The 24,579-nt window shown below is 40.3% G+C and overlaps 1 protein-coding gene across 4 annotated transcripts; it reads left to right on the top strand.

Annotated features, from left to right (window-relative positions):
• The first annotated feature begins 303 nt into the window (after positions 1-303).
• On the top strand, positions 304-23,655 carry ACOT9 (acyl-CoA thioesterase 9). Of its 4 annotated transcripts, XM_050333038.1 has the most exons (16): positions 304-484; positions 1,702-1,793; positions 3,347-3,373; positions 6,236-6,281; positions 9,741-9,911; positions 10,005-10,042; positions 11,965-12,048; positions 12,638-12,741; positions 14,314-14,387; positions 16,346-16,413; positions 16,986-17,097; positions 18,220-18,310; positions 19,019-19,104; positions 19,906-19,993; positions 20,182-20,332; positions 20,587-23,655. In XM_050333038.1, exons 1-16 carry the CDS (start codon positions 471-473, stop codon positions 20,643-20,645), a joined length of 1,305 nt encoding a protein of 434 aa, XP_050188995.1. In that variant the 5' UTR covers positions 304-470; the 3' UTR covers positions 20,646-23,655. The 4 variants fall into 4 exon arrangements, with proteins under 4 accessions (XP_050188995.1, XP_050188996.1, XP_050188998.1 ...); XM_050333039.1 differs by lacking the exon at positions 3,347-3,373; XM_050333040.1 differs by lacking the exons at positions 304-484; positions 3,347-3,373 and adding an exon at positions 4,776-4,875 and having other exon boundaries at positions 1,729-1,793.
• The last annotated feature ends 924 nt before the right edge of the window (positions 23,656-24,579 follow it).

Here is a 24,579-nt window from a genome sequence, read left to right as displayed (position 1 = left end):
CTGTGTTTTCTTAAATCCTTTTCTGCCCAGGAAATTCCGAGGCTCTCGATTACCTCCCTAGCAGTGCCCCCAAGTGACAGGCCGGGGCAGGAGGCCGCGTCCTCCCGCGGCCGTGTGACAGGAGCCCGCCCGGCCCCGGGCCCGCCCTTCTCACGGCACAGGGAAAAAAAAGAGCATTAAAATTAAAAAAAAATTAAAATCACACTGTTGATTGAATACAAGCCCCACACAGGGCCCGCCCGCTGACAAACGGTGTCCGGCCCAACCTCCGCCCCCGGGAGCGGCCGCGCTGCGCGGGCACCGGGACAGGGGGAGGCCGGGCCGGGGGCGGGCAGGGCGAGGGCTGCCGGCTGCGAGCGGCAGGAGCACGCCCGGGGCCCGTCCGTGCCCGGCGAGCCGCTGGCGCTGGAGGACCGCGTGCCTGGGGCAGGCGTGGCCCCGCTGTGAGGGCTCCGGCCCCGGCGAGCACCATGCTGCCCTCCCGGTAAGGCGCCCCCGAGCCCCCTGCCCCTGGCCCGGGTGGGGAGTAGCGGCCGGGGGGGAGCCGGCCCTGAGGGGCGGAGGCGGCGGTGCCCCGGCGGGCTCGGGGTGCCCTGGGCAGCCGCCGCCGAGAGGCCCCGGGGCGCGGCCGGGGCGGGGCACCCGAAACGCCAGCGGCGCCTGGGCCGGTCCGGGGCACCGGGCGGGAGGGCAGTCCCGGGGACCGCGGGTGGAGGGGACGGCGTTTGCGGGCCCTGCCGGGAGACACGAATCCAGAGGCTCCAGCAGTTACGGAGGCGTTGTCACCATTGCCATTCACGTCATCTCTGGTGCATACGACACTGCTGGATTCCGAGGGGATTTTGTGTGTGTGATCCTAAGTACTTCTGGTATACATGCAGATAGATATGGCCCTGCTTTTCTGCTGGTGCCTGAGGACCTGCCACCTTTTCTTTTTTGAGGTGAAACCCTAGTCCCAGCTGAAGAAAATTAAGGGACTAGTAATCCATGTTCCCTGTCAGGATGATACTGTGAACTATCACAAGGGCTTTTACACCTGCCGATCCTCTGTGTCTTTTTGTGTTACCGCAGTTTTGCTTGCTGGAGGAATAGTAGTGACCACTACCTGGTAGAACACTTACTGAATTGTGAGTGAATTACATTCTCTGTAGGGTTTCAGGGTTGTTCCTTCTTGCTTAATGTCTAAGGGATTATATGCTGCACTTTAGGCTTGTCCTGAATTACTCCAGTACTAAGCCATGGAGGAGAAGACTGGGCTTAGCTCAGTGAGGCTGCTTGGGAGACCTTGGGAAATCCTTCTTGGGATATTTCTCCTTCCACTGCTGTGCATAGCAGCAAAGTGTATGGGTAGGGTCATGGATGATTTCCTAGATGCACGTGGACCTTGTCTGTGTTAAGATGCTACAGGGTAGAAGCTAGTGTTGGGTCTAAGCTGGTTGTCCCAGGGCATCTGAATAGTCAGTGAAGAGATGGATTACTGCCAGTGAATCATCCTTCCTTCCTGTTTTCAGATAAGGATAGGTATCAGCTGGAATTTCAACTATCTTGGAACTGTTGTATTGATTGTATCTAGTTCTAAAAATTAACCTGAAAATAAGGAGTGCTGTTTCTGAAGTAATCAGCATCATTCCAAAATTAAATGCTAAATTATTTTCATGGTATTATTTTTAATGACACTAAATTCTTCTGCTCTACCTGTAGGTTGTGCATCATGAGGAAGCTTCCTTCTGTTCTGGCTAGGACACTCACTTCTAGGACCACTGGCTCCCCAGTGCTTCTGGACATGTTTGAAGGTAAAGTAATTGGCTGTACTCCAGAAGATTTAGCGGTGTTTCTAAGGAATTTATTCTTTCAGGTGGTGTCCCTGCATGAATTAATACCATTTGGATAATGAGAATGGTCTTGGCTGTTGCCTCATGGTATAAGTATTTAGGAAGCAGAAGAAAGTCTCTGTTTATTTGGGGATTAATGGCAGAAGTATAATCACTGAAGTTGCAATTTAAGGTCTTGTCTGGCTCTCTAGTCTTGGAAGAGCATGGGTTCTTTTCTGGCAGGATAACTGCTGCTCAGGTTGGCTCTAGATAGAAAGTCAGTGTAGTACAGACAGGTACAATGTGACAGGAGAGAATGGCCAAGAAATAAAATAATAATGTCTCACAGAACTTTAATGTGTCAATATGGTTAATTTTGTAAACTTGGAGAAATCTTTTAATCGGATCAGCAGCATTGCCTCGTGAAATTGCTCTTGTCAATAGATCTTTGTGTTGAAAGACTGTTGCAGCACTCTAATAGAATAAACCATAATGTTCCTGTTTCAGAAGCTTTAAAATCTTTTTCTTGCATTCTAATCTCTTGAACTGAGAAAAGGGCAGGAGGAAAAAGGCTGGAGCCAGATACAAATAATTCCTTCATGAAGTTTGCTTGTGTCTGAGATATTCTTTTTCTCTTTGTTCTCGAAACAGAAGTTAGCCAGTAAAAGAGAAAATTAGGGTTATTCATTATTAGAGAACTTATTTTAATTATTGTTAATAAATGGTAATTTAGGATGTTAAGGGAGAGAAGCAAGAATACAGAATACTGCATACTTGCAAATATTCCCCTAATTGTTTAGTTAGATGTTTAAAAGGTCTGTAAAAGCAGGGAAGCATTGAGGCCATCCTGACCTTGCCTGTGATTAGTAGTCCAATATTAGTGCTGCAAGGGGTACTAATATTTTGAGGATTATAATAACTGTAAACATTTGAGATTCTATTTCAAAATTGTAGCATTTAAATGTTACACAATCCTTTGCTGATACATAAACTACTTTCCTTTAGTTATGTATCCATGCATTCACAGAAAAACAAATACTTTTTCTTACTAGCTTTTCACATGCTTCCTCCCAGCTTTGGGTCCCAGTTGTGAGTGCCCTTCCTTCTTCCATGGTTCTCCCAAAGGTTACACGAAGCAGGACTTCGGAAGTTTTCTCTGAGATAACTCTCATCCCACTTCCTGAAAAATGCTCCAGTTATTCTTTCCAAAGCTAATAGTGTTTGTCAACAGCGCATGGTAGCACTGAATTTGAAAAACTTTTGGGATTATGCAGCAAGCAGATATCATGGAGTCAGCAGACAGGGAACTGGGAAGCTAACTTGTAAGGAAAGGACAAACTGAATTGAAAACACCAAGATACTGACTGTAAATCAGGCAAAGACAGGTTGCTTGCACTTATTAAAATTAAGGAACATGTGCCTGAATGGAACTGAAGCAGGTAGAATAACCAGGTAACTCCTTACTAGATTAATTTAGATGTAAATTGCATTGTTTCTTTTGATTGGTAATCTAACGTGTGTTCTCTGCTCCACAGGACATTCACCTATTCATGTGAATAATGGTGTGTTGTGGTAATCTGTACATATTAAAGTATTTGCTATAGCACTAAACTCACTCAGCTACTGTTTCTCCTTACTATAGCATTCATGAAAAGTGAAATGCTATTCTTCTTCTCTGTCCACTTGCTTACAGCCACTTTGCCTTGGGTGAATGGCTCTGATCTTACTTGTGGCGGTACTGTTGGACCAGATCTCTCTCAGCACACTGTGTTTGTGGTGCTGTGCTGGGTAACACACGTCTAAGAGGCTTGGGGGATACAAAATCTCTCACAGCAGCAGCTCCTGCAGTACTTGGCTTCAGTTTAAACACTGGAATATACGGCTTTCACCTGAGTCCGGACCAAGCTCTGTACCAAAACTGGTAGTCAGATACATTGCAGTGGTCTGCCTTAACCTGGATACAGCCTGGGAAGGCACCAGGACAGCAGATATGGATCTCTCTGGCAAAGATGAATGCAGTGATCTTGTCCAGCCTGTGTGTCGTTTGTCACAGCACAGTGCAAATAAACTCAGACCCTACTGCTCTGGCATTAATGATCTACTGACCACAGTTTAGGAGATGCTGTGAAATATGCAACACGGTAAAGCTGGATAAGCTGCACATTTAAGAAATTTGGCAAATATTAAAAGATAAATAGTTTATGGATTTTTGTGCTTAACTATTTAAATTTCTATTGTAAGATAAGTGATATCTAGGAGGGCAATACAGTTTTTCCAGGGAGGAGAAAAAAAAAGAGCAGAACTATGTACTTACGAGCTATAAAATGGACTAGATTAGTCTGGTGATGTTTTAGATACACTTTTGCATGTAGTCCCTTTTATTGTTAAGATAAAAATTTTGTGTTCTTAGCCTGGCAAATGTTTGTACATCTAAAATTGAAATCAGGAGTATTAAATGGGAGTAACAGCTTATATACATTTTTGCAGGTTTGAACTTGAGACTTTTCAGAGCTTTTAAAAGGAAGATGAACTTAGTTTAAACAAAGAGAAAGTACTGTTTATTCTCCCTCCATCCCAGCACAATCTGCACACTGTTGAAAAATTGAGGTTTTGTGTTCTAGAAGCTGTAACAGTGTTTCTGCTAACACTGTATTTACCAGGTGCATCCTATGGCAGCTTCACAGGTGGAGTATGAGTAACAGGAAAGTAGTACCTATTCTGTAAATAAGCCTGCTGCTTCTTAAATAAAAAAGAATCAGACCTTCCTCCATTCCAAAAAAATCAACTCTTCAGATTTTTAATCAGTTTTTTCCACTGGAATTTTTTTTTTGTTCTAAGAATTAATAGTGGAAGTCTTCTCATTTCAAAACATACTTTAGCCTAATTTCATAAATAAATGAGGCCTAAAAAATCTATTTTATTTTGTCTTTGTCTGCCTATCTTCTTGTCTCCCTCTTCTTCCAGAGTCTTTTGTTGCTTGGTGTCAGCCAAAATAGATGAGCCGCCAGTCTCAAAGGGAAACGTGTTTCCACAAGCTTTGTGGAAATTGGCTTCTAAATCAGAGGTTTGTTAGAGTGCCAGAGCCGGTGCTGGGGTCAACCACAGACCATGGGGTTTGCTGGCAGTTGGAGAGGGACTGGGATCCATGTGCTGGCTGGCAGTCAGCCCTTTGCCTGCCTCTGGCTCGGGCAGGCAGAGCAGAAACAGGCTGGGAGTGTAGGGGCAGGGGCTGAGGGTGCTGCAGGGGAAGGAACAAGAAAGGGGAGGTTTAGGGTATTGCTGTGGTGGTGCTGTGGGGGGACTTGGGCAGAAACTGTGTGGGAAGGAGCGGGGCAGAGCTGAGTGAGTCTGACTGAGAGAGGGCAATTTAAATCCTAGGAAATCATGCTAGGCTTGCTCCAGGGTTCACAGGACAGTTTGCTGATCACTGTGAATACTCTGGCAGGGCATTTAGCTTGAAAAATGCCAAACCTCGTAGAGGATCAGCTTGTGACTCACCAGCAGCCCTCTTTCTATTTCAATATGAAATTTTGGATGTTTTTTGGTAGCTCTTGCTTGATGTGTCCCTATTTTGTCCTAATACTTGAACCTCCTTGTATAAAAAATATTTGCAAATAAGCAAGGAATCCATACTCTACAATTCTCAGCTTCTGTTTGGAGCTTGGGAATTGTTGCTGCTTGTTTTCAGGTGTTTCCAAATAGCCAACATTTACCTGCCTAACAGCAATGGAATAGTTTAATAGATTTGATGGGACCTTGGCACACTTAACCTCATCTGAGCAAGAGTAGAAAACCCGCTTGAGCAGATTATTCTTGAAATTTAGGAAAGACTTGTGCAGAACTTGTATTAACTCTGACAGTACAAAGAAGACCAGAATAAATTTTTTAGGCCTGTCTTCAGTGTCATAACATGGAGACTGCTAAAAATTTGGGCTCTAAAACCATGCTGGCAAGAGCCAGGCTGGTGCTATTACTTGCCTTCGTGGGTGGGATTATTTAATTGGTATTCTTCTCGTTCTCTTTCTCCCAGCTGCACTGTCCCTTTTATGTTTCTGTGACTTTCTGATTTATCTCCACAGTTTGTGTTTAGGCTGTAATATTTTCATACCGAAATTCCTTAGTCTGATCTCAATCCACTCTCTGTTTCAGCTGTTAATTAGCACTGGAGATGACTGCACTAACAAACACTTTCTCGGCTGTACACAATAAGCTATGGCACCGTGTTACTCAACCCATTACTGTGATATGCCTACTAACAGCATCAGTGAATTTGGCCAAACTTCTGTTTCTGGGCTGCTATTTGCATGAATTTGTTTAATTTTCCTGTTCTGGGATGAGGATTATGCCTTTTAACACCAGGCAACCTCACATTCATCACTTGCAGAACTAAGCTTGATTTGCTTTGATTTTTTTTTTTTTTCCAGTGCGGAACAAGTTGAGGGATATAGTGGGAGCATCTACCAACTGGAGGTACAGTGTGTATTAAATGTATTTTACTTTATTTGTGAAACTGAGGTAGTTGAAACAAGGATTTTGAATTGGTACTTTGTGGACCACAAAATTCTAAGATTTCTCTGGCAGAAGATCTTTAGCACCAAAGGAACAAAATATGTGATCTTGATGTGTAAAAGACTGTCTCATTAGCTTTGAATCCACTGGAAGTTTTAGAGCTGTAAAGTCTGGCTGACAGTGTCACGGTGCTGTTACCTCTGGAGTTATCTCTAAGTGCATTGCCCATGTGGTGAGTTTATCCTGCACTGGTTGGTTCACTGTGAAGCAGGCTGCATGTCACTTTGGAAAATTGTCAGCTCAGTATCAGGGTCTCCTTAATCAGGAGCATCTTTAGCATTTCCTTTGTCTGCTCTAACTTAATTTTTGAATAATTTACATGTAACTTAAATAATTGATGTTTTGACTTTATTCATGTTATTATTCATGTTACCTTCCTCCACCTCCATTACATTGAATAAGCCAGAGTTGACTGTAATCCTCTACTGTTACAATTCTGGAAAACTCAGTATTCTGTATTGCAGCTTGGTTGGTCCCGTATGTATTGTTATTTTCTTATGGCTGTGTTTGCTCTTCCTTCACACTTTGTGCACTGATAGGGGAATGAAGAGAGGCTCACCTGGGTGGAATGTCTGATGAAGGCCTTCTGATCCAGTTTATCTAGACAGAATTATAGGCATGCTAACAAAAGTGCCTGAATCCAGGAAGCTGATTTTTACTTAGTAAGAGTGTCTAAACATGAGGGGGCTTGAAATTTTCAGTGGGTGAGCTAGAAAGGGCTCTAGAATTGTTTTATAAAAAAGCCTTTCCCACAGCCCAGAATGGCTGGGGAGGAATGACTCCATATGGAACTACCATCAGAGGACTGAGATTTTGGAGGGCTCTGGTCAAATCTGCCCCACTGCTCCCATGCTGGAAGAAGAGCAGACTGAAGCCAGGATCAGCACAGCAGTGCTTTTCTTAGATAGGTGTGTCTTTTGTGCTGTACCAGATGCAGCAGAAATGGTTTACAGAGTACTGAATGCTTCAGCTGCCATGGAGGAGTAAAACCAGGGAGACCAAAGCTGGGAGTGCTTAAGAATGACAGGTTTAATATGGGGAGGTTGGGAGGGCATGGATCATGTAGCCTTTGAGATCCCACTTTTAAAATGTGTTGACAAAGCGTTGATACATGAGGAGACTGAACAGCTGGGGATGAAACTGAGGCCACGGAATGATTGAAGAGGACAAATCTGAGAGAAAAGGATGATAGGGATCCTGAAACTGGAGCTAGGGAAGGACTGATGTACATACATCTGGATTGCTGGGAGAGAGGAGAGATGCATGTTGGAGGAACGCCTTCAGCCATAAATTTTGTGAAAAGTAAACTTTAGTTTGTGATTTCCCTTGTAAAGGACAGTGGCATTTTGTATTCATTTGTTATTAAAAAGAAATATCTTGCTTAAATGGTTGTTGTGGTTTTGTACTTAAATTGTAATTAAAACTATTACTCTGTTCATTGTTAAATATAGTCTAGATGGAATTGTGGACATTTCAGAAATAGATAAACATTTCTCAGAATGTTTAGGGCAGATGTTGGTTAATACTCAGATGAATTATTGTTACTGTATGAGTAGTACTGCAGTGTGTAACAGTATTTGTCTGTTGAAAAATGTTATTGCTGAATACTTCTGTATATTGAAGTGCAAATTCTGAAGTGGAAGTCAAGAAGAGTTCTGCTGCTGACCTCAGAGGAGCCAGGATGGGACTGATGAAAACAGAATATAATGAAATTTTTATTGTTTGGTTTCCTTTGTGTTTGTAGACAAATTTCTGATGTACTCTCTGATTATTTTTCTTAAACCTTTCACTGAGAGGCCTTGGAAAAAAATTATTTAAAAAGCCTGAAGGTGCATCCTTTTGGACATTACATCTTTCCTTAATCATCTCGTATGTTCTATTTCTGTGCAGTGGCATAACTTCAAACATTAACCCTCTAGAGGAGGTTGTTATCATTCTTTTTCCTCTGAACTCTGTGGTAGTCTTGTTGCCCAGATGAGGTAAACCATATCTCCTGTTTAAAACAAACAAACAGATGAAACTAACTGAAGTTTTCTGCTAGACTTTTACTTTCTTTGATCGTGGGTAATTCATATTTCCCCAAAACTTATTAAACAGAAGAGGGAATGTGAATATGGTGAAGCTTGACTTTCTGAAAGAAAACTCAAGCCAAGTAAGCCTTCATCTTAAATGGCTAATATCCAGAATTCATCCAAAGTCAAAACTTTAGTCAAAATTTTCTTTTTGGTGAAAAGGTTCTCCCTTTCTCCTCCCTCTCTCTCTCCCCTTCTCTCTTTCCCTCTCTGGTTTTGTTAAGCACAGTGTCACTGATCTCAGCAATGCACCATGCACAACTGAAGGAATGGCCCACATCCAGAAGTTTAACGTTGGTTGCTTAATGTTTTGTGCCTTCCCTTGCTCTATGAAATGGATCCATAGTTTTGCATACTCCTCGGAGCTGTTGCATGTTTAGCCCTTAGGTTTTTAACAGATTCTAGGGCTGTTATGAAATATTTGCTTTATTCAGTTAGGTTGCACCTTTAAGAGGAGGGAACTTTGGTGGAACAGGTAGGAGAGAGTGTTGGGTGAGATTGTTATATCTTGTTGGTTCCTTGCACAGGTATCTCCTTGACAGATTGCAGAGAAGTGACAGTAAGTTGGCCCTTATTCAGCTGTGGGAGTTGCAGCCCTTCTGAGCTGGTGGTGCTGGAAAAGCAGCTCTGAAGGAGCAAGTGCTCCCTTTTCTGTATTGTTTTTTTCTGTAACTTTCCTATATATTCATAAGATGTCTGGGTAGGAGAGAGAGAGAGAGAGAAATGGATTAGTTTCTCTGTCTTTTAGTTTACTCTGTGAACTGATGCTGAAAAGGGGCAACTCTCCTGTGGATGATGGCAAGTCTTAGCAGGTTAGTTCTCTTGTTCTTAGTACTAGCCAACACTGTACAGCTGCTTTACTTCTTGGGAGAGATTATAAATTGATGTTCAGTTCTTTAAAATTGTCACTGTGGCAAGAGTTGTGATACTGTAGGTATGGAAGGCATGAGTATGCAGAGAAACTCATAGATTAAATAATGTCAGATTTATTCTTTTCAAGGGGAGCCATTTTGGTAACATTCAGAATTAGATTATTTTTGCTCGTAAGTGTGAAGTATAAGTGTGAAGCTTGCTGCTTGTACACAAAGCTGTTTCAAAGCTTTATGCAGTAGTCTTGCTTGGCATCTCATTATGTGCATCTCATTTTCTTTTCAAGGCACACTTACTGTGTCCTGCTATTTGTACTACATTTTGGTTTTCATTTTGATAATCATCAGTGTGACATCTTTTAGCTAGGGTTGCAGTTCTGTTTCCTACTCCAGACGGAATGTTTTTTTTTTCTTGCCAGTGATCATGTGCAAGCAATGCAAGAAAGAAAAGCTCTTCATACTTTACTGGCAAAACGTCAGGAAGACCTCCCTGCTAGGAGAATGAAGGATAGCTACTTGGAAGTTATTCTACCTCTGGGAAGTCAGCCTGAAATAAGAGAAAAGTACCTGAACGTGCACAACAGTGTGAGGTAACAAAGCAACCACGTTACACATACAGGAAACTGTTAACTTCCATTTGCTGTGTGAATAGGTATTTAATTGTCAAAACCCCTGTCTTACAGGTTTGGAAGGATACTTGAAGATCTTGACAGTTTAGGAGGTGTGTATCTGTGCCCTTTTAAACACTCCACAAAGTGACTGAGTACTGCTGAACAGTGTTTGGTGTGATACAGTATGACCTCAGGCAGGGAATCCCATAACTGTGCTATCTCAAAGGGGAGGGAAAAAAAGAAGACACTGATGCTGGAAAGAAAGGATAGATGATAAAGAACAGACAGAATCAAAATTGTTCCACTTCAGCTTCTTGCCTCTGTCAAATTTTTAAAGGACCAGTTACAAGAATAATTTACTGAAAAGTGGTTCTATATTATGAATCTGCATTGAGTGTTAACTCAGAGATAATTTGCACAGTGTGTATTGAAAATTAAAACTTATGATTGTTTTTTCCTAAAAAAAACTCAACAAAAACTGACACAAAACCCAACAGAGGTTGGAAATATTTTGATCTTCCCTTTGGGGTGAAGAGAGTATAATCTGGAAAGAACAGAATGTAAGCACTGAGAACAAATTAAAAACAACTGCTGTATATTCTTGGGTTCTGTCCCCAAATTGATATCAAGGGTAAAACCAGCTCAGTTATTTAATGAGTTAGCATCCTTGATTTTTTAATTATTTTCATTTATTTGTGTTCTTGAAAAGTTCAAGATCTTTGACTTTTGTATTGCAGTTAAAATAAGTGCTAAGTGTTAATAGAACTTGGAGATACTTTTATCTTATAAAGTCTCCAGGTGACTTCGTTCTTCATCAGAGTTCTGTAGCTGGTTGGGAGCTTTTCAGTTGAGGTTTTTGACAAAGAATAAGTGCTTATTAAGGGAAAGCTGTGAATGGAGCATTTTTTTCTGTTCCTTCTGAGGAAGGCAGAGAAGCAAGTGAGCACATGTCTGTCTAGGATAGACCAATAGCTGGATGATTTACATTTCCTTCTGGGAGGTGGAAGGTACTGGCTTCAGCACCTGTCCTGAATTAGAAAAGGAGACTTCAAACTGTTGGCTGCCCTCCACTATTAGATGAGATAAGCCTGTTTTTCATTCTGTGCCTTGTTTATTTTCCCTGAAAATCTGTGAAGACATTATTTTTAACTGTGATGGCACAGAATGTCTTTGCCTTGTTTGCAGTCATACTGGGCTTCAATCAGTTCCACTGGGGATGTCTTGTTTTGGGTTAATCAAGATTCTGTCCCAATTACACAATATTCAGGATGGCCCTATTGATGTAACGAGTTGATAGGCATAACAGGTTTTAGAATTGTGTCTCCAGTAATTTTAAGGGAAAAAATAGATTACTTGGAAGGACAGAGATCTTTCTTCTGTTATCTTGTTAAGTCCAAACAGATACTTTTGATTATGGAAATCTGTTTTGAGTGAAAGTCACATGAGCACTCAGAAAAACCCTGTTTTTGCAGCCTTGAATTACTCTAAGGAGTCTGTTTACTTGGATGTGCTCTTATGAACAAAGCTAATTAGTTTAAATAGTGGTTTGGCTGGTAGTGATTGCAGTGTGATAAATATCTCTGACTATGCTTTCATGCCTGTAAGGCACAGCTTATTTAATCTTCACCTCTTTAAAGGAATCAGTATTTTAAAAGTCCTCAAATGGCATGTATCCTTGGACAACCTGCATGAAATCAAAACAGAAGACAGGAAGAGTCTGAGACAGTGGATTTCAGGGGTAGAGGAAAGAGATTATGTGGGATTTGGAGTAGAGTGATGGGTTGATTTAAAGTGCTTAGCTAAATTTCTCTTTGTAGTGAGTAAATATGCATAAAACTGAGCAGCTGCATCACTGTTTTCTTTATAGTAATCCCATGTGTTACATGCATGAAAATGTGGAAGTGTGCTTTCCTACAGTAGATATTTTAGTTTGTGTTTTGCAGGTACTTCTCATGCTTTGCAAAGATGGCACTGATCTGCTCTACTAATGCTTTTGTTACAGAGCTGACTCAATTTTTTGTTCTCTCCACAGTTCTTATTTGCTACACTCACACCAAGCAGGAAATGCAGCCAAAGTCTCCCTTATCCATAGTCACAGCTCTGGTGGATAAGATCAGTAAGTGGCAATTTGGTCCAGTAGAAATGGCTTCGTCTGTTTGTCTTACTCTTTCAGCAGCCACTGCCTTCCCATGGTTGTTACTGAGGTTACCTTCTTCACTCTCCTGTTTAGTTCACTTCATCTTGTTTTGGCCTTGAACTCTCAAGTATTGTGGCTTTTGTTGAAGGGAATAGGGAAGAGGGTTTTGTACTACTTTTTAGCATTTTGTATGTCACTTCACTTCAAAACACAACTTTCATGCTTCTTGCACTTCTATGTTTAGTTTTCTCTTGGCACCTGGGTTTCTTAGCTTCATTATGGAACAGTGTTTGTTCTGGTGGACTTGGGACCTTGCTTGTGTCACATGTTCTGCTGAACACCTCCAGGGGTCAGCTGTCCACCTGTGTGACTACTTCCTACTCCAGTTCTGGCTTGAGAAGTGTGGAAAGGCAGAAACTGCAGACCAGCAGTTTGGTCCTTTGCTTTTCTGGGTTGTCGTTGCGTGTGTTGCCACTTTCACAACGCAGAAAGGCCTTAGAGGATCTGGCCTTTCTAGTAATAGATGTGAGTGATCTGTCTCCAGTAACCCCTAATGTTTGTCTTGTAGATTTGTGCAAGAAGATTATATATCCAGACTGTGACATCAAATTCACAGGCAATGTTTCTTGGGTTGGGAAGACCTCAATGGAAGTGACAATGCACATGCTGCAGGTTAGTTCCTGTGACTTCTCTCCATCTTATGACAGGCATGAGGTGCTTCAGGGGAAATACTGGATGATGGCATCAGCAATCTAAATTATATATTTCAGAATAACTTTCTGAAGGGCTTGAGGCAGCCCTAGTATTCTGCAGACCAAGACAACTTCCAGTAGTCTCGGTGCAGCAAGGCAGTCTTGCTAATCTTTCAAGACATGCATTTTTCTTAACCAGTATTTTGTACTTAAAGTGCAGCACAGTACTCTGTGCTCTGCATGATCTCAAATAAGCTTCTCCCTGCTTTTGAAAAACTTTCTTTTCCTTATGCCTTTGCATTTGATAGATTTATGAATTTTAATGTTGGTATTCAGACTTGGTGTTAAATTGTATCTCATGTGCTCATCGTATCTACTGTGCAGCATAATTTTTTTAATGAGTTATTAAATAATAATAGAATATAAATGAAGGCTGTAACTAGGCTACACTATGCAGGAAGCAAAAGGAACATTAATAATTAAATTTCAAAAATCTTAACATTTCTAAGAAATAATTGCTGTGAATTCATTAGTTAACCGAAACATTAATTCAGTTATTTAATTATTTAGAGTAAAACAGATATGCTATAAACACTTAAATGATACTAGTGGCTCCTTTGGAATGAGTCCAGAGGAGGGCCTCTAAAATAATCAGAGGGATGGAGCACCTCCCCTGTGAGGAAAGGCTGAGAAAGTTGGGACTGTTCATTCTGGAGAAGGGAAGGCTTTGGGGTGACCTAATTGTGGCCTTCCAGTACCTGAAGGGAGCCTACAAGAAAGATGGAGAGGGAATTCTTAGAAGAGCCTGTAGTGACAGGACAAGAGGCAATGGCTTCAAACTGAAAGAGAGTAGGCTTAGATTAGATATTGGGAAGAAATTATTTACTGTGAGGGTGGTGAGGCTCCGGAACAGGTGACCCAAAGAAGTTGTGGATGCCCCATCTCTGGAAGTGTTCAAAGCTAGACTGGGCAGGGCTTTGAACAACCTGTTCTAATGGAAAATGTCCCTGCCCATGGCAGGGGGATTGGAACTAGATGGTCTTTAAGGTCCCTTCTAACTCAAATAATTCTGTCATTCTATGATTTGGTGATAATTCAGAAAAACAGATAAATATTTTTTTATTCACTTGGTCTCCTTAAATAAAATCTCTTATGTAGAAGATAATGTTACACCTTTATTGTCTGAGTTCCTTGCAGTGCTGACATTAGTGGCAATTTGGTATTAACAAAATAGTATTTTTTGGTATTTTTCAGAATAAATGTTAAGTGGGTTCTTTTACAGTGCCTGTGTTGATTTTCTCCCCTCCCAGCTGAAAGCAGTTAATAAGCATTCCCTGCTAAATGTTTCATTGCAGAATTCCTGAAACTAAAGTTTTAATTTGCATTATTTCCTAATATTTGACCTATTGTGAGAGATGTTGGAAGGGATGACAGAATGTGAAAGCAAACAAAGTGAACGGTGTGGTCACACAGTTGATGTCAACTAAAAACCTTGCTAAGCACGTTTATAATTTTAGGTTTTAATAATACATTTTTTTTCTGTCTCTCTTAGCTGCATGATGGTGATTACAGCCCTGTGTTAGATGCAACCTTTGTCATGGTGGCCCGGGATCCAGAGAATAAACGGTAATTTGTAGGACAGGAAAATAGTTTTCTGACTCCTGCTGTGCTGAAGATGGCAAATGTGGCAGCTTGCTCTCTGTGTGTGGAAGCCCTATAATGTAGGTGTGAAATAAATCACATAGTAAGTGTTTTCTGCTGGCAAGTGTTAACTTTCCTGTGACAAGCTTCAGAGTATTGATTTCAGCAGTCAGATGATACCAGGATTTGCTGGTAGTCATGGGATCTGACCCTTTTCTTTAACAGATTTAACCTGTGTTTGAGTGACTTGGCCTGAATGAACACAAGAAGTGAATAAATCTGCCAGAAACCCACTTGCATTCTAGTAGTTGTTACAACTAAAGATTGAGTTTCAGTAGTTAAATAGTCTTTGAGTGAGCAATACCCTTAATTCCCTAATAGACACTTGATAAGTGTCACCAGAACAACTCAGGCTGCAACTTGCATGTGTAACTAACATGGGACTGATAAGTATTCCCACAGAACTTTAAAACCCCTAAATGCTAGTTTTGTTATTTTTCTGGTTTTACTTTATCTATAATTCCTTAGTCATTAAACTAACAGGCTGCTTAGTTTCAGTTTTGCTTTGTAACTCCAGCATCGGAAAAATGGTTGTATTTCTTAACCTCTTTCCTGGATAGCCTGCCAAAGTAATAAACTATTTCCCATTTCCAACTAGCTTAAACAATTGCTTGTATTTAATGAAGAAGGATGTGTTTAATTAAGGGATTTTACTTTAATTAATTATGTAGTCCTGATACCATTAGAAGTAGTTTTTAGATTGGTATCCTTCAGATTTTTTTTTTAAACCAATGAACATACTATACATTAAGAAAACCATTTATATTTATGGTTCCCATTCTAAGGACTAATTTTGCAAAATAATTACATCAGATTTGATGGCTAGCTGGACACAAGCCTGCTGTGCTTCCGTCCATATAAGGAGGGTATTTATGTGAGGTACAAACCCTTCAGAGAGGTACAGCGTACAATAGGTTGGCTGTAGTGCCACAGAACTGTGCTTGTGTGCCTCTTGGACCATAGCAAAGCGGCATCTCAGAAGCTTGGGGCTTGGGCAGGAGAGCTGAGGTAGATGTGTCCTGAGCTGAGGAGAAGTTAAATAAACTCTACAGTGGAGAAGGAGCTGCTTTGTCTTCAAAATCCAGATGTTTAGCAAACCAGGAAAGAGTAGTTATAGGAGAAAAGATCTCTGTGTGCCTCTTGTCACCAGCACAAGTAAAGGCTTGGGGTAGAGGTGGATTGTTCAGCATATACTTGTGTGTGTGTGTATGTATGTGTTGTCTGGAGCATTTGTATAAATGTTGAAAATAGAAAAGTAATAATTAGGAATTACAGGGAAGAATGGCTCTGGAAAATAAGCATTTGCCTCTACTTGTGAAAATAATTAAACGTCATATAATTAGGTTAAAGTAAACTTACTTGTGGAGTAAAATAAACATACAAATTTGTGCTCAAGGCATGTCATAATCTTCTTTGATAAGTAGTACACGTGGTAAACAGCTTTTGGCTGTTGATAAGGCTGTCATGGGAGCATGTAGGTTATAAAAACACTTGCTAGCTATGCCACCGTGTTCTTTCTATTCCAGGAGGAATGGTACCAGTCAGTTTTTGGTTTAGTCTATCCTAGATCATCATGGTTTCATTTGCTGAGTTTCTAAGCAGCTTTCTGCTTGAATAATCTTCATTATAATTTATAGGTACAATTTTAGGTTCTTAAGAGGCAGAGACGCATCTTTCTTAATTACACTAGGTAGTGTTTGGATCACTTAACTGCCTTGGCAGTTCCACATTATGAAATAATGCAATTATTTCTATGATATAACCTGAAGTATGTATTTTCATCTTGTAACATGTATGTAAGCAAAAATGGAAGACTGTTATAATGTATGTATAGGACAAATTCTTGTGAAGCTTGTAACTTAAAAAAAAATTCCTGTCCATAGGCCAGCATTTGTTAATCCACTCGTTCCTGAGAGTCCTGAGGAGGAAAAAATCTTCAAGCAAGGGGAATGTATGTCATATTTCCTGGTAGTATGTACATCTGCCTCAGATTCAACTTAATAGCTGGAAGGAAGTAAACTTCAGTAGTTCTGCTACTTAGAAATGCTCCTAATTTATTTAAAATCAGATTTTTTCTCCAGCTCATGTGTGTCAGTAGTGTAAGAGAGTTTCAATCGTTGCAGCCTGTGGTAATGAGTTCTGTCATAAATTTCCATTCTTGTACCATTGGCAAAACCCGAAGCTGATTGTTCTGTAGGGACTCTTGTTAGATATGTTTTTCTGTACTTTGAGGGTAGTACTCAAGTTTTCTGTAGAAGCAGTGGGTATCACAGCACAGGTACTGAAGTGCTTCATCAAAGTGGTGAGGTAGCAGTAAATTTCTGCTTTATTTCTTCTTTGATGCAGTCAATTCTAAAAACCAGATTTGTGTTTCAATTGATTGGATTGTGAAGTTACAGCTTTTAACTTACAGGGAAAAAAAGAAAAAAGGAAAGACAGTTGATTCCAAGTCAAAATTGTCAGAGCCATTATTTGTTTTTCACTTTGAACTCTAATTCTATGAAGTTTTTTTTTGATATTTAGTGAACAAGCTGAGGAGGATTGATTTCAGCACTGCTTCCTTACTGAAAATGGCTCCCACTGCAGAAGAAAGAAACATCGTGCATGACATATTCCTTAATACTTTGGACACAAAGTAAGAAGGGGAGTGGGTGAGGAGAACTGATGTATTATGAAAGAAAAAAGTGCCTTTTGAGTGGGTGCTCATAAGAGGGTAATCTGAAATAAACGCACACATTTAAATTCCGTGGCATTTTATTTGGGATGCAGGTACAAACTTTAATGTGACATCTGCAATTCTCAAAAGAGTCTTCTGTTGTTACATGGTGTTAGCTGTGCCAGGAGGGTGAAAGCAACACTGTAAGCACGAAGAGCTGAGCAAGCTGTTAGGAATGATCTTGAGGAAAAAGGAATAATGATGTTTAACCAAATAAGGGAATAGATTGGTTTTGCAGCCATGACTTCTACAGTCTAAGAGTTTTCTGCCATGATACCTAGTTAAAAAAACTGTGAGGGCAGGAAGTGGCCATGTTATGACCAAATAACCTTGTAGTGTGTTTTAAATAAAATACCTGACAACATTATTTGAGAGAGACTGTTGTTGGCATACTTCGCTTATATTTGAGATTGGTGTGAAATCATCTGATGCCAATGGTGACAGAACAGTGTCTAATGATAGTATTGCAGTGTTATATTTGTGATAATTTATAATTTTTTAAACATATTAAAATTATACATTTGCTGTTTTTAAAGCTGTTTACTAAAGGGAGACATGCTTTCCCTTAAAATTAGCAGATGTATTTTGTACACGTTCTGTCTGGATTTGAAAACCTCAAACTGTCTGCATGTTTGATGTTGAATTATTCTGTTAGCTCAGTGCATGCTTTTAATTCCTATTATGACTTAAACAGAATAAGGCTTCTCTGACAAAGTGTGTGCTTTGTGGTTGTGATTCATCTTTTCTTTCATGTTCTTTTCTCGAGCCTCATCATTCACATAAACTTGAACGGTAGCAGAAGTTTTTGAAAGATCAGGAGTGTGGGTTTATGGCAGTAACAAATCAAAGTACTGCCTTAGATAAGGTTAAGAGTCTGTTGGAAAAGTGTTTAGTGACACCCTTTCTGTTCTGGGGTTATTTTGGTGTTCTATATTTTTGTGGGGTTTCTTAAATGTGGGTCTGCATTTGCTATTTATGCATTTTTGGCTGCTGATTTGCTGCTAATTCTGTGGACTATAAAGTTTTTTGTCTCTTCCAAAGGACAGTAAGTTTCCGGAGTCGTAAATTGCCACCCAATTCAGTGTGGATGGAAGATACAAAGCTAAAAGGCCTACAGATCTGCCATCCTCAGGTATTTTGAAAAATATTAACGAATTACAGAAAGGTACTTAAGAAGTAACTTCAAGAGGGAATTTTTACAAGGACATGTATTGACAGGACAAAGGGTAGTGGCTTTACACTGAAAGAGGGGAGGTTTAGATTAGATTGTAGGAAGAAATTTTTTACTGTGACTGTTGTGAGGCACTCGAACAGGTTGCCCAGAGAATTTGTAGATGTTCCATCCCTGGAAACGTTCAGGGCCAGGCTCGATGGGGCTCTGAGCTCTGTTTTAGTGGGAGGAGTTGAATTTTTGGGTGAGATTAGTCAAACCATTATTTTGTTTCACTTCTATAGTCCTTGCAATGTATTTAGATCCTAGTTTCTTTTGCCAGTTTTTTGTTATTTGTATAGATTACTACTGCAAAAGAGAAGATTTTTATGACTTTGTTTTCTTACTAGACTATTCATTCTGTGTGAAAAAATTCCTATGTAAAGTTTCTGCAAAAAGTTTGGCCTTTGTTTGCTGACACAATTTCGAGTTGTTATCTTATGTTTTTAAATGAGGCAGATGAGCTCCTCTTAATTAAAGTTGCCTTGGGCATTTTGAATTTTGCATGTATATTTCAATAGTGCTTTTTATATATTCAGCTGTTGGGACTTCTGTTAAATACTGTAAACTGAAGTGCAAACTTCAGCACAATGCTTTGAAAAGAATTTTAATTTTTGTTTCTACATACAGGAACGGAACATCTTCAATAGAATCTTTGGGGGTTTTCTCATGAGAAAGGCATTTGAACTGGGATGGGCAACTGCTTGCAGCTATGGGTGAGTTGTAGGCCTGGAATATTTATATAATCCAGATCACTGTGCACATATACATAGGTCAGGAAGGCCAAGCTAACCTAATGACAATCTGAGCTGAGAAAACCTAGGTGTCCAGTAGAATCTTGAACTATTAGTGCACAGTGCTGCTTTACTTAGGGCACCTGTGGTATTTACAAAGAGATTTGCATCTTGCTCCTTGGAGCTTGGTTTTTAAGCATCATCTGTCAAGACAGAAAATACATCCATTTTCTGTTTTCTTTTAACTTACCAAGGTATTCAGATGAACTTTTGAAGATTCATTTTCTTTGTAACCATATAGAATAGATGTTCTATCAAATAAATATTACATCCTTTCATTCCATAAACAAGAGGAATGGTTTCTGAACTTCTGGTGACTGCTTGAGCATGACTGAAGTCATCATCCAGCAAAGGTCTATGTGTAAATTAAATGGAGTGTGCACTGCCTGATACAAAGTTAAGTGGTTTGTGTCAGTGCTTGGAAAATTGAGGCCTGAGCAATGGTGGCATGAAGATTGCCTTGCAAGTGTAAGTCATAAGATACAATAATGATGCAATAACATGTCCTTAAAGACCCTGTACTTTTATTGCTGTGAAAGATTTCTTCCAGTTATTTTTGTCTTTGGTGATGACATAACTCATTAGCACTTCCTGTGGCCTTTTGTTTATGGAAGAGATTTGTTTTCTAGCAATCCTTCATTAAAATGCTGGCAATAAAATATTTTAAATTTCTCCAAACATCCTTTTTATTCTTGAGACGAAATTTCTCTTTTGCTTCCTCAGGGGTTCCAGACCCTTTATTGTATCTGTTGATGATATCATGTTTCAGAAGCCAGTTGAGATTGGATCCTTATTATTGCTTTCTGCACAGGTAGGAGTTGATTTCTTTTCAAAAAGGAGCAAACCTTGTCTTTGCTATGATCACTGCTAGTCACTGATAATGAACAGTGCCCTATGAGAGCGTGTGACTTTTCTTGTTAAATGGTGTAATGAAGTCTGTTGCAGTTTTTCAGCACCAGTAATAAATTATAAGCTATAACTCTTGTTTTCACTGTATAGGTCTGTTACACTGAAAAAAACTACATCCAGATTCGAGTGCACACTGAAGTTTATGATGCAAATACCAGAGAGCACCATACTACCAATATCTTCCATTTTACATTTATATCAGAAAATGAGGTCCCACGGGTTGTACCTAATACATATGGAGGCAAGTATCCAATGAATCTGTTGTCATCAAAACTCTGTAGAAAAGATGAGTTTCTCTTGGAACACTGGTAATTTTTAATAGATGAACTTTTGGCGTTTGAATAATTTAACAGAATTTCATGGCAAACCACATTTGTTTTATGCTTTGATGACAGTGTGGATAGCTTCTTGCATTTGCCAATCTATGTAGTTGTAGTTGCTTAGTACTGATACTAAGTTCTAATGTGGTTCTGTCTTTTCTCCACTTTATTTCAGAGTCCATGTTGTATTTGGATGGGAAGCGACACTTTGATGCGGTCATGAAAGAAATCTGACAGGCACTGGGTTCTGCATCAGCAATGTAGCAGCACTGTCTTGGAAAGAGATGGCTAAAGGACAGGTGCTTTTAATACTCAAAAACCCCCCAACAACCACCCAAAACCAAACCAAACCATAAAATAACAAACCCAAACTCTACAACAAACCCCACTTTTTTAGTGCTCCTTTTGTATTTGCATATATCTGGATTTTTTTATTGTTTGCTACTAGAATTTGTTGAAATCTACTTTTACATGCCAATGCTATGAAAAAAGGCTGAAAAAATACAGTATTAGCTTTAGATAGCATCTCTTTTTCTACTTTGAGAGATCTCATTACAAGTTTTGCTGTCTTGTCACCATCTGCCTTTTTTCCCTTAGTAGCTCTCCTTTGTGTTTCCCTGATAATGAATAGAAGTTCTGTCAGAAAAACGTGTGCAATGAGTAGATACACACAGGTGGAGCAATTTGACCTAGATTCATGTGTGATTTAGCTTTAAGGTCATAATTTTTTTTTAAACAAGGACACATATATCTAGGCAGCAGCATAAGATCAGAAGTTATCAGTGTATACACAATGTAAAACAGGTGTTTCCCATCAGTGGGGATTTTACAAGGTTATTGCAGCTTCTGTTTTGGATGGATGCACGTTCCCTTGGGAGGAAACTGATTTTTGCAATGAAATGAGGTGGCCAGGTGGTATCTTCTGGCATTCTGTTTGTGTACAGCCAGTCCTTGCCAGCCTCTTCTAACTTTTGTTTTGTTTTAATATATAACAGTAAGTCAGTTCCTTAGTGAATTATTTCTCATGTCCTGGAGACTAGAGATCTGATTGGTAGGTTTGGGTGGGACTGGGAAATGGCACTGTAGAACAGAACATTTTTGTTTATTAAGGATTGGGAACAAAAAAGGTGAAATGCTGCTCAAATGGTAATGGTGATTGATGTTGGAGTTAGGGATCTAGAGAATCTGTGCTGAGCAGCTCCCAAGTCAGCTGCTGAATGGTGGGAGGATCTGTAACCCACTGAGGGGTGGTACAGCTGGAGGACAGGCTTCTCCTCAGCCGGATTATTGATCTGGTTCCTTGGTGGACTGAAACATAGTATGAATATTGCATAGGTTGTCAAGTTTACCTTGGAGGTAAAGGACAGAGGATTTTCCCACCACAGAGGGGACACGATGGTGGACATAACTATGGCAACAGGAAGTAACAGGAAGAAAGTAATGGATACTGAAATGCTTCTGATGTAATGGAGAAAGTTGTAATAATTTCCAGTATCTGGCAGATAAAGTCCAACATCCTGAGATCAGGAAGGTGAGGGGATAGGAGGCATCAGCTTTTAGCGTGAGTATAATTATCACAAGCACAAAACTAGACCTCTGATACCTTCACATCAAGACTGATATCCTGTCTGATCAAGACACCCAGAGAGGAGTTGAGCTCAGTGGTAGTTAAATGGATGAAATGTGATGCCTTATAAAACACAAGAACAGACTCTGGCTTTAGATAAAAGGTTGATAAAATAAAGCAGCATGTTACGCTTTTATTTCTGAGTAAGACAATCTGAGAAATTCATAATTAGGACCAGTTTCCTTTGGTGCTAGAATGGCATGAAGTTCATGGCTCCTGACAGCTGATTGCTGTTCCTGTGAGGAGAGTGAGCGTTGTAATAACCAGCATGTTGCACATCAGCCTTTTCTTTCTAAGACTCAGCTGCTGTTACTGATGAGTTGGATCAACAGCTCTCCAGTGGAGGCACAGGGGTGTTGCCTGCTCAGATCAGTGCGTTGCCATGATAGTAACCTCTTGGTTCCTGCTGTGGAGTTTCTTTCTTCAACCAGTGCTGACTCAGATGTATGATTTTATAATCTTTTTCTTTAATGATTTTGATGCTGTGGAGATATGTTGTATTTTCTGGGTTTCTCCCTTTTAAAACTCTTTGGAAACTGAATATACTTGACTGACTTCACAAATAAAAAACTGAAATTCTGTCTTATCTTATTCCCCCCACACTGCAGGGATCCATGTTCACTGTTAAAAATTAAATAGGAAGGTGGGAAGTGGAGGGATATATTTCAGAACTATGTATTACTCCTAACTATCTGCAGGTTTTTATTTTTGACCCCAGTGGTCCTACCTGGGTTACTTTTTTATAGCACTTGTAAGTTAAGGGGATACAAAATGCTTCCTCTACTGCCTTTTCAGCTGCATTTAAAAAAAAAAAATTATCCTAATTTCTAAATTCAGCCTTCGGGAAGGGATGGGAGAGGAGAAGAAGAGGTTATAGGGTAGGGAGGAAGGCATGACATCAGAACCTCTGGGCAGAGTGAAGAAGATGAATCCTTCAAATTAAGATGCTTAGAAAAAGTGTGTTCTCAAACTTCATGATATCTTAATCAAATACCACAATGACAGTATTTACAGAAATGTATGTACAGACATACAGAATGTGTGTGTAAATATATACACATATGTAAAAAATACTGTATATCTTTCTGTTTATTACTATATATATGACCTCCTGTATTTTTTCACTCTGAGAAAGTAACTCCAAGTTGTCACTCTCTAGTGATAGGCTGCATGTATCTTTGTTCAAGGGTATGCATGCTGCTTTATACCTTTGTGTGTGAGAGAAAATTGTTCTCAGATCTCAGAATATTTTAACATGGTAGTAATGTTGGGTTTATGTTGCAACTTAATGTCCAGCCCCTCACCGCTGTCGGTGACTAACCATTACCACAGAAGCATAAAGGAATTGGTAGATAATGTTTGTATTTATAGTAAGCCTGTCTATATAACTGACTGTGGCTCTGTAGCAGGAAGTTATTGTTTCTGTGGCCATCATGTCTTGGAATATTGTGAGGAGGAGGAGCAGGATTGCCTCCCCTAACCTGCTTGCTTAATGGTGATATATGAAAGGAGATCTCTGGGGGACTGGTTGAGCTCAGTGACCAAGGAAGTGCTTGCTTTTAGATGTTTTTATTTTTCTGTGGTTAAAAAATATATTAAAATTATTACTCAAACTTACTGAAACAGCTTCTGATACCCCTTTTTCCAATATGCGCCATTCCTTTGCAGCCACGTCATGGTGTTCAGCACTCTGGGAAGAAGTTTGGACGTGCTGGTGCAGCATGAGCTGCTGAGAGAGGGGTTTAGTTCAGAAACCTGCTCTAAACTTACTGCACGCTCAGTTGGTTTTACTGCACATTCAGTCCAGCCTTTGTCTTGTGACAGACTGGTTTGATTGCTGATCCTCCTCTGAATGCATTTTTAACTAGGTGTGGGAGAGAGCATTCACAGGCTAGGCACTAGCTTTTGACATCTGCTTTAGTTTGATGCTTTTGCTGCTGTATGTGCTACCACAATGCACCCTGTGGTTTTGTTGCTGTAACTCTCTAAGGAGCCATGGGCTGGGTGGGGCATGTTCAACGCATGGGTGATACCTCACCTCTGTCTTCATCGTTTCTCACTGGCTGGCTCAGTGACCTCTCCTGGCTGGAGAAGTGGGCAGAGCCTCTGGGGAACTGGGCACAGACACCATTCCTAGTGGAGGCACAAGTGTTGGTCTCATGCTGTGCCTTGAGCTACTCTGAATATCCATGTAACAGCTGGGCCTGTATTTGTCATGCTGCAGCAGCTTGGAGTTATTTGAATGTTCTCTGTGTTGATGTTTTTTGCTGTTTCAGGCTTGATAAGGCTGTAAAAAAAATCCCAAGTAAAATTCAAGCAGCTGGTTTACAGCCCAGTAATGTGAGCAACCACCTCTCTACGTGCTGCCCTCCAGGCTTTGCGATCATGTGGACTGGTGCAATATTTTCCAGCCTGTGGGGTTTGGCACTGATCCTGCTTTGCCTGTTACACTCTAGATGGGATGAGGGACTCCTCCTTTCTCCAGGCCTCACAGGGACACGGAGGCTGGGGCTTAGTGGAGCTCTGTGCTCTGTCCGTGGT

This window comes from Myiozetetes cayanensis, unplaced genomic scaffold, assembly GCF_022539395.1.
Source record: "Myiozetetes cayanensis isolate MyiCay16 unplaced genomic scaffold, myiCay2020 scf5-8, whole genome shotgun sequence".
Classification (NCBI taxonomy): Eukaryota; Metazoa; Chordata; class Aves; order Passeriformes; family Tyrannidae; genus Myiozetetes; species Myiozetetes cayanensis.
Note: the sequence above shows the minus strand (reverse complement) of the source record. Positions and strands in the feature narration are given on the sequence as shown.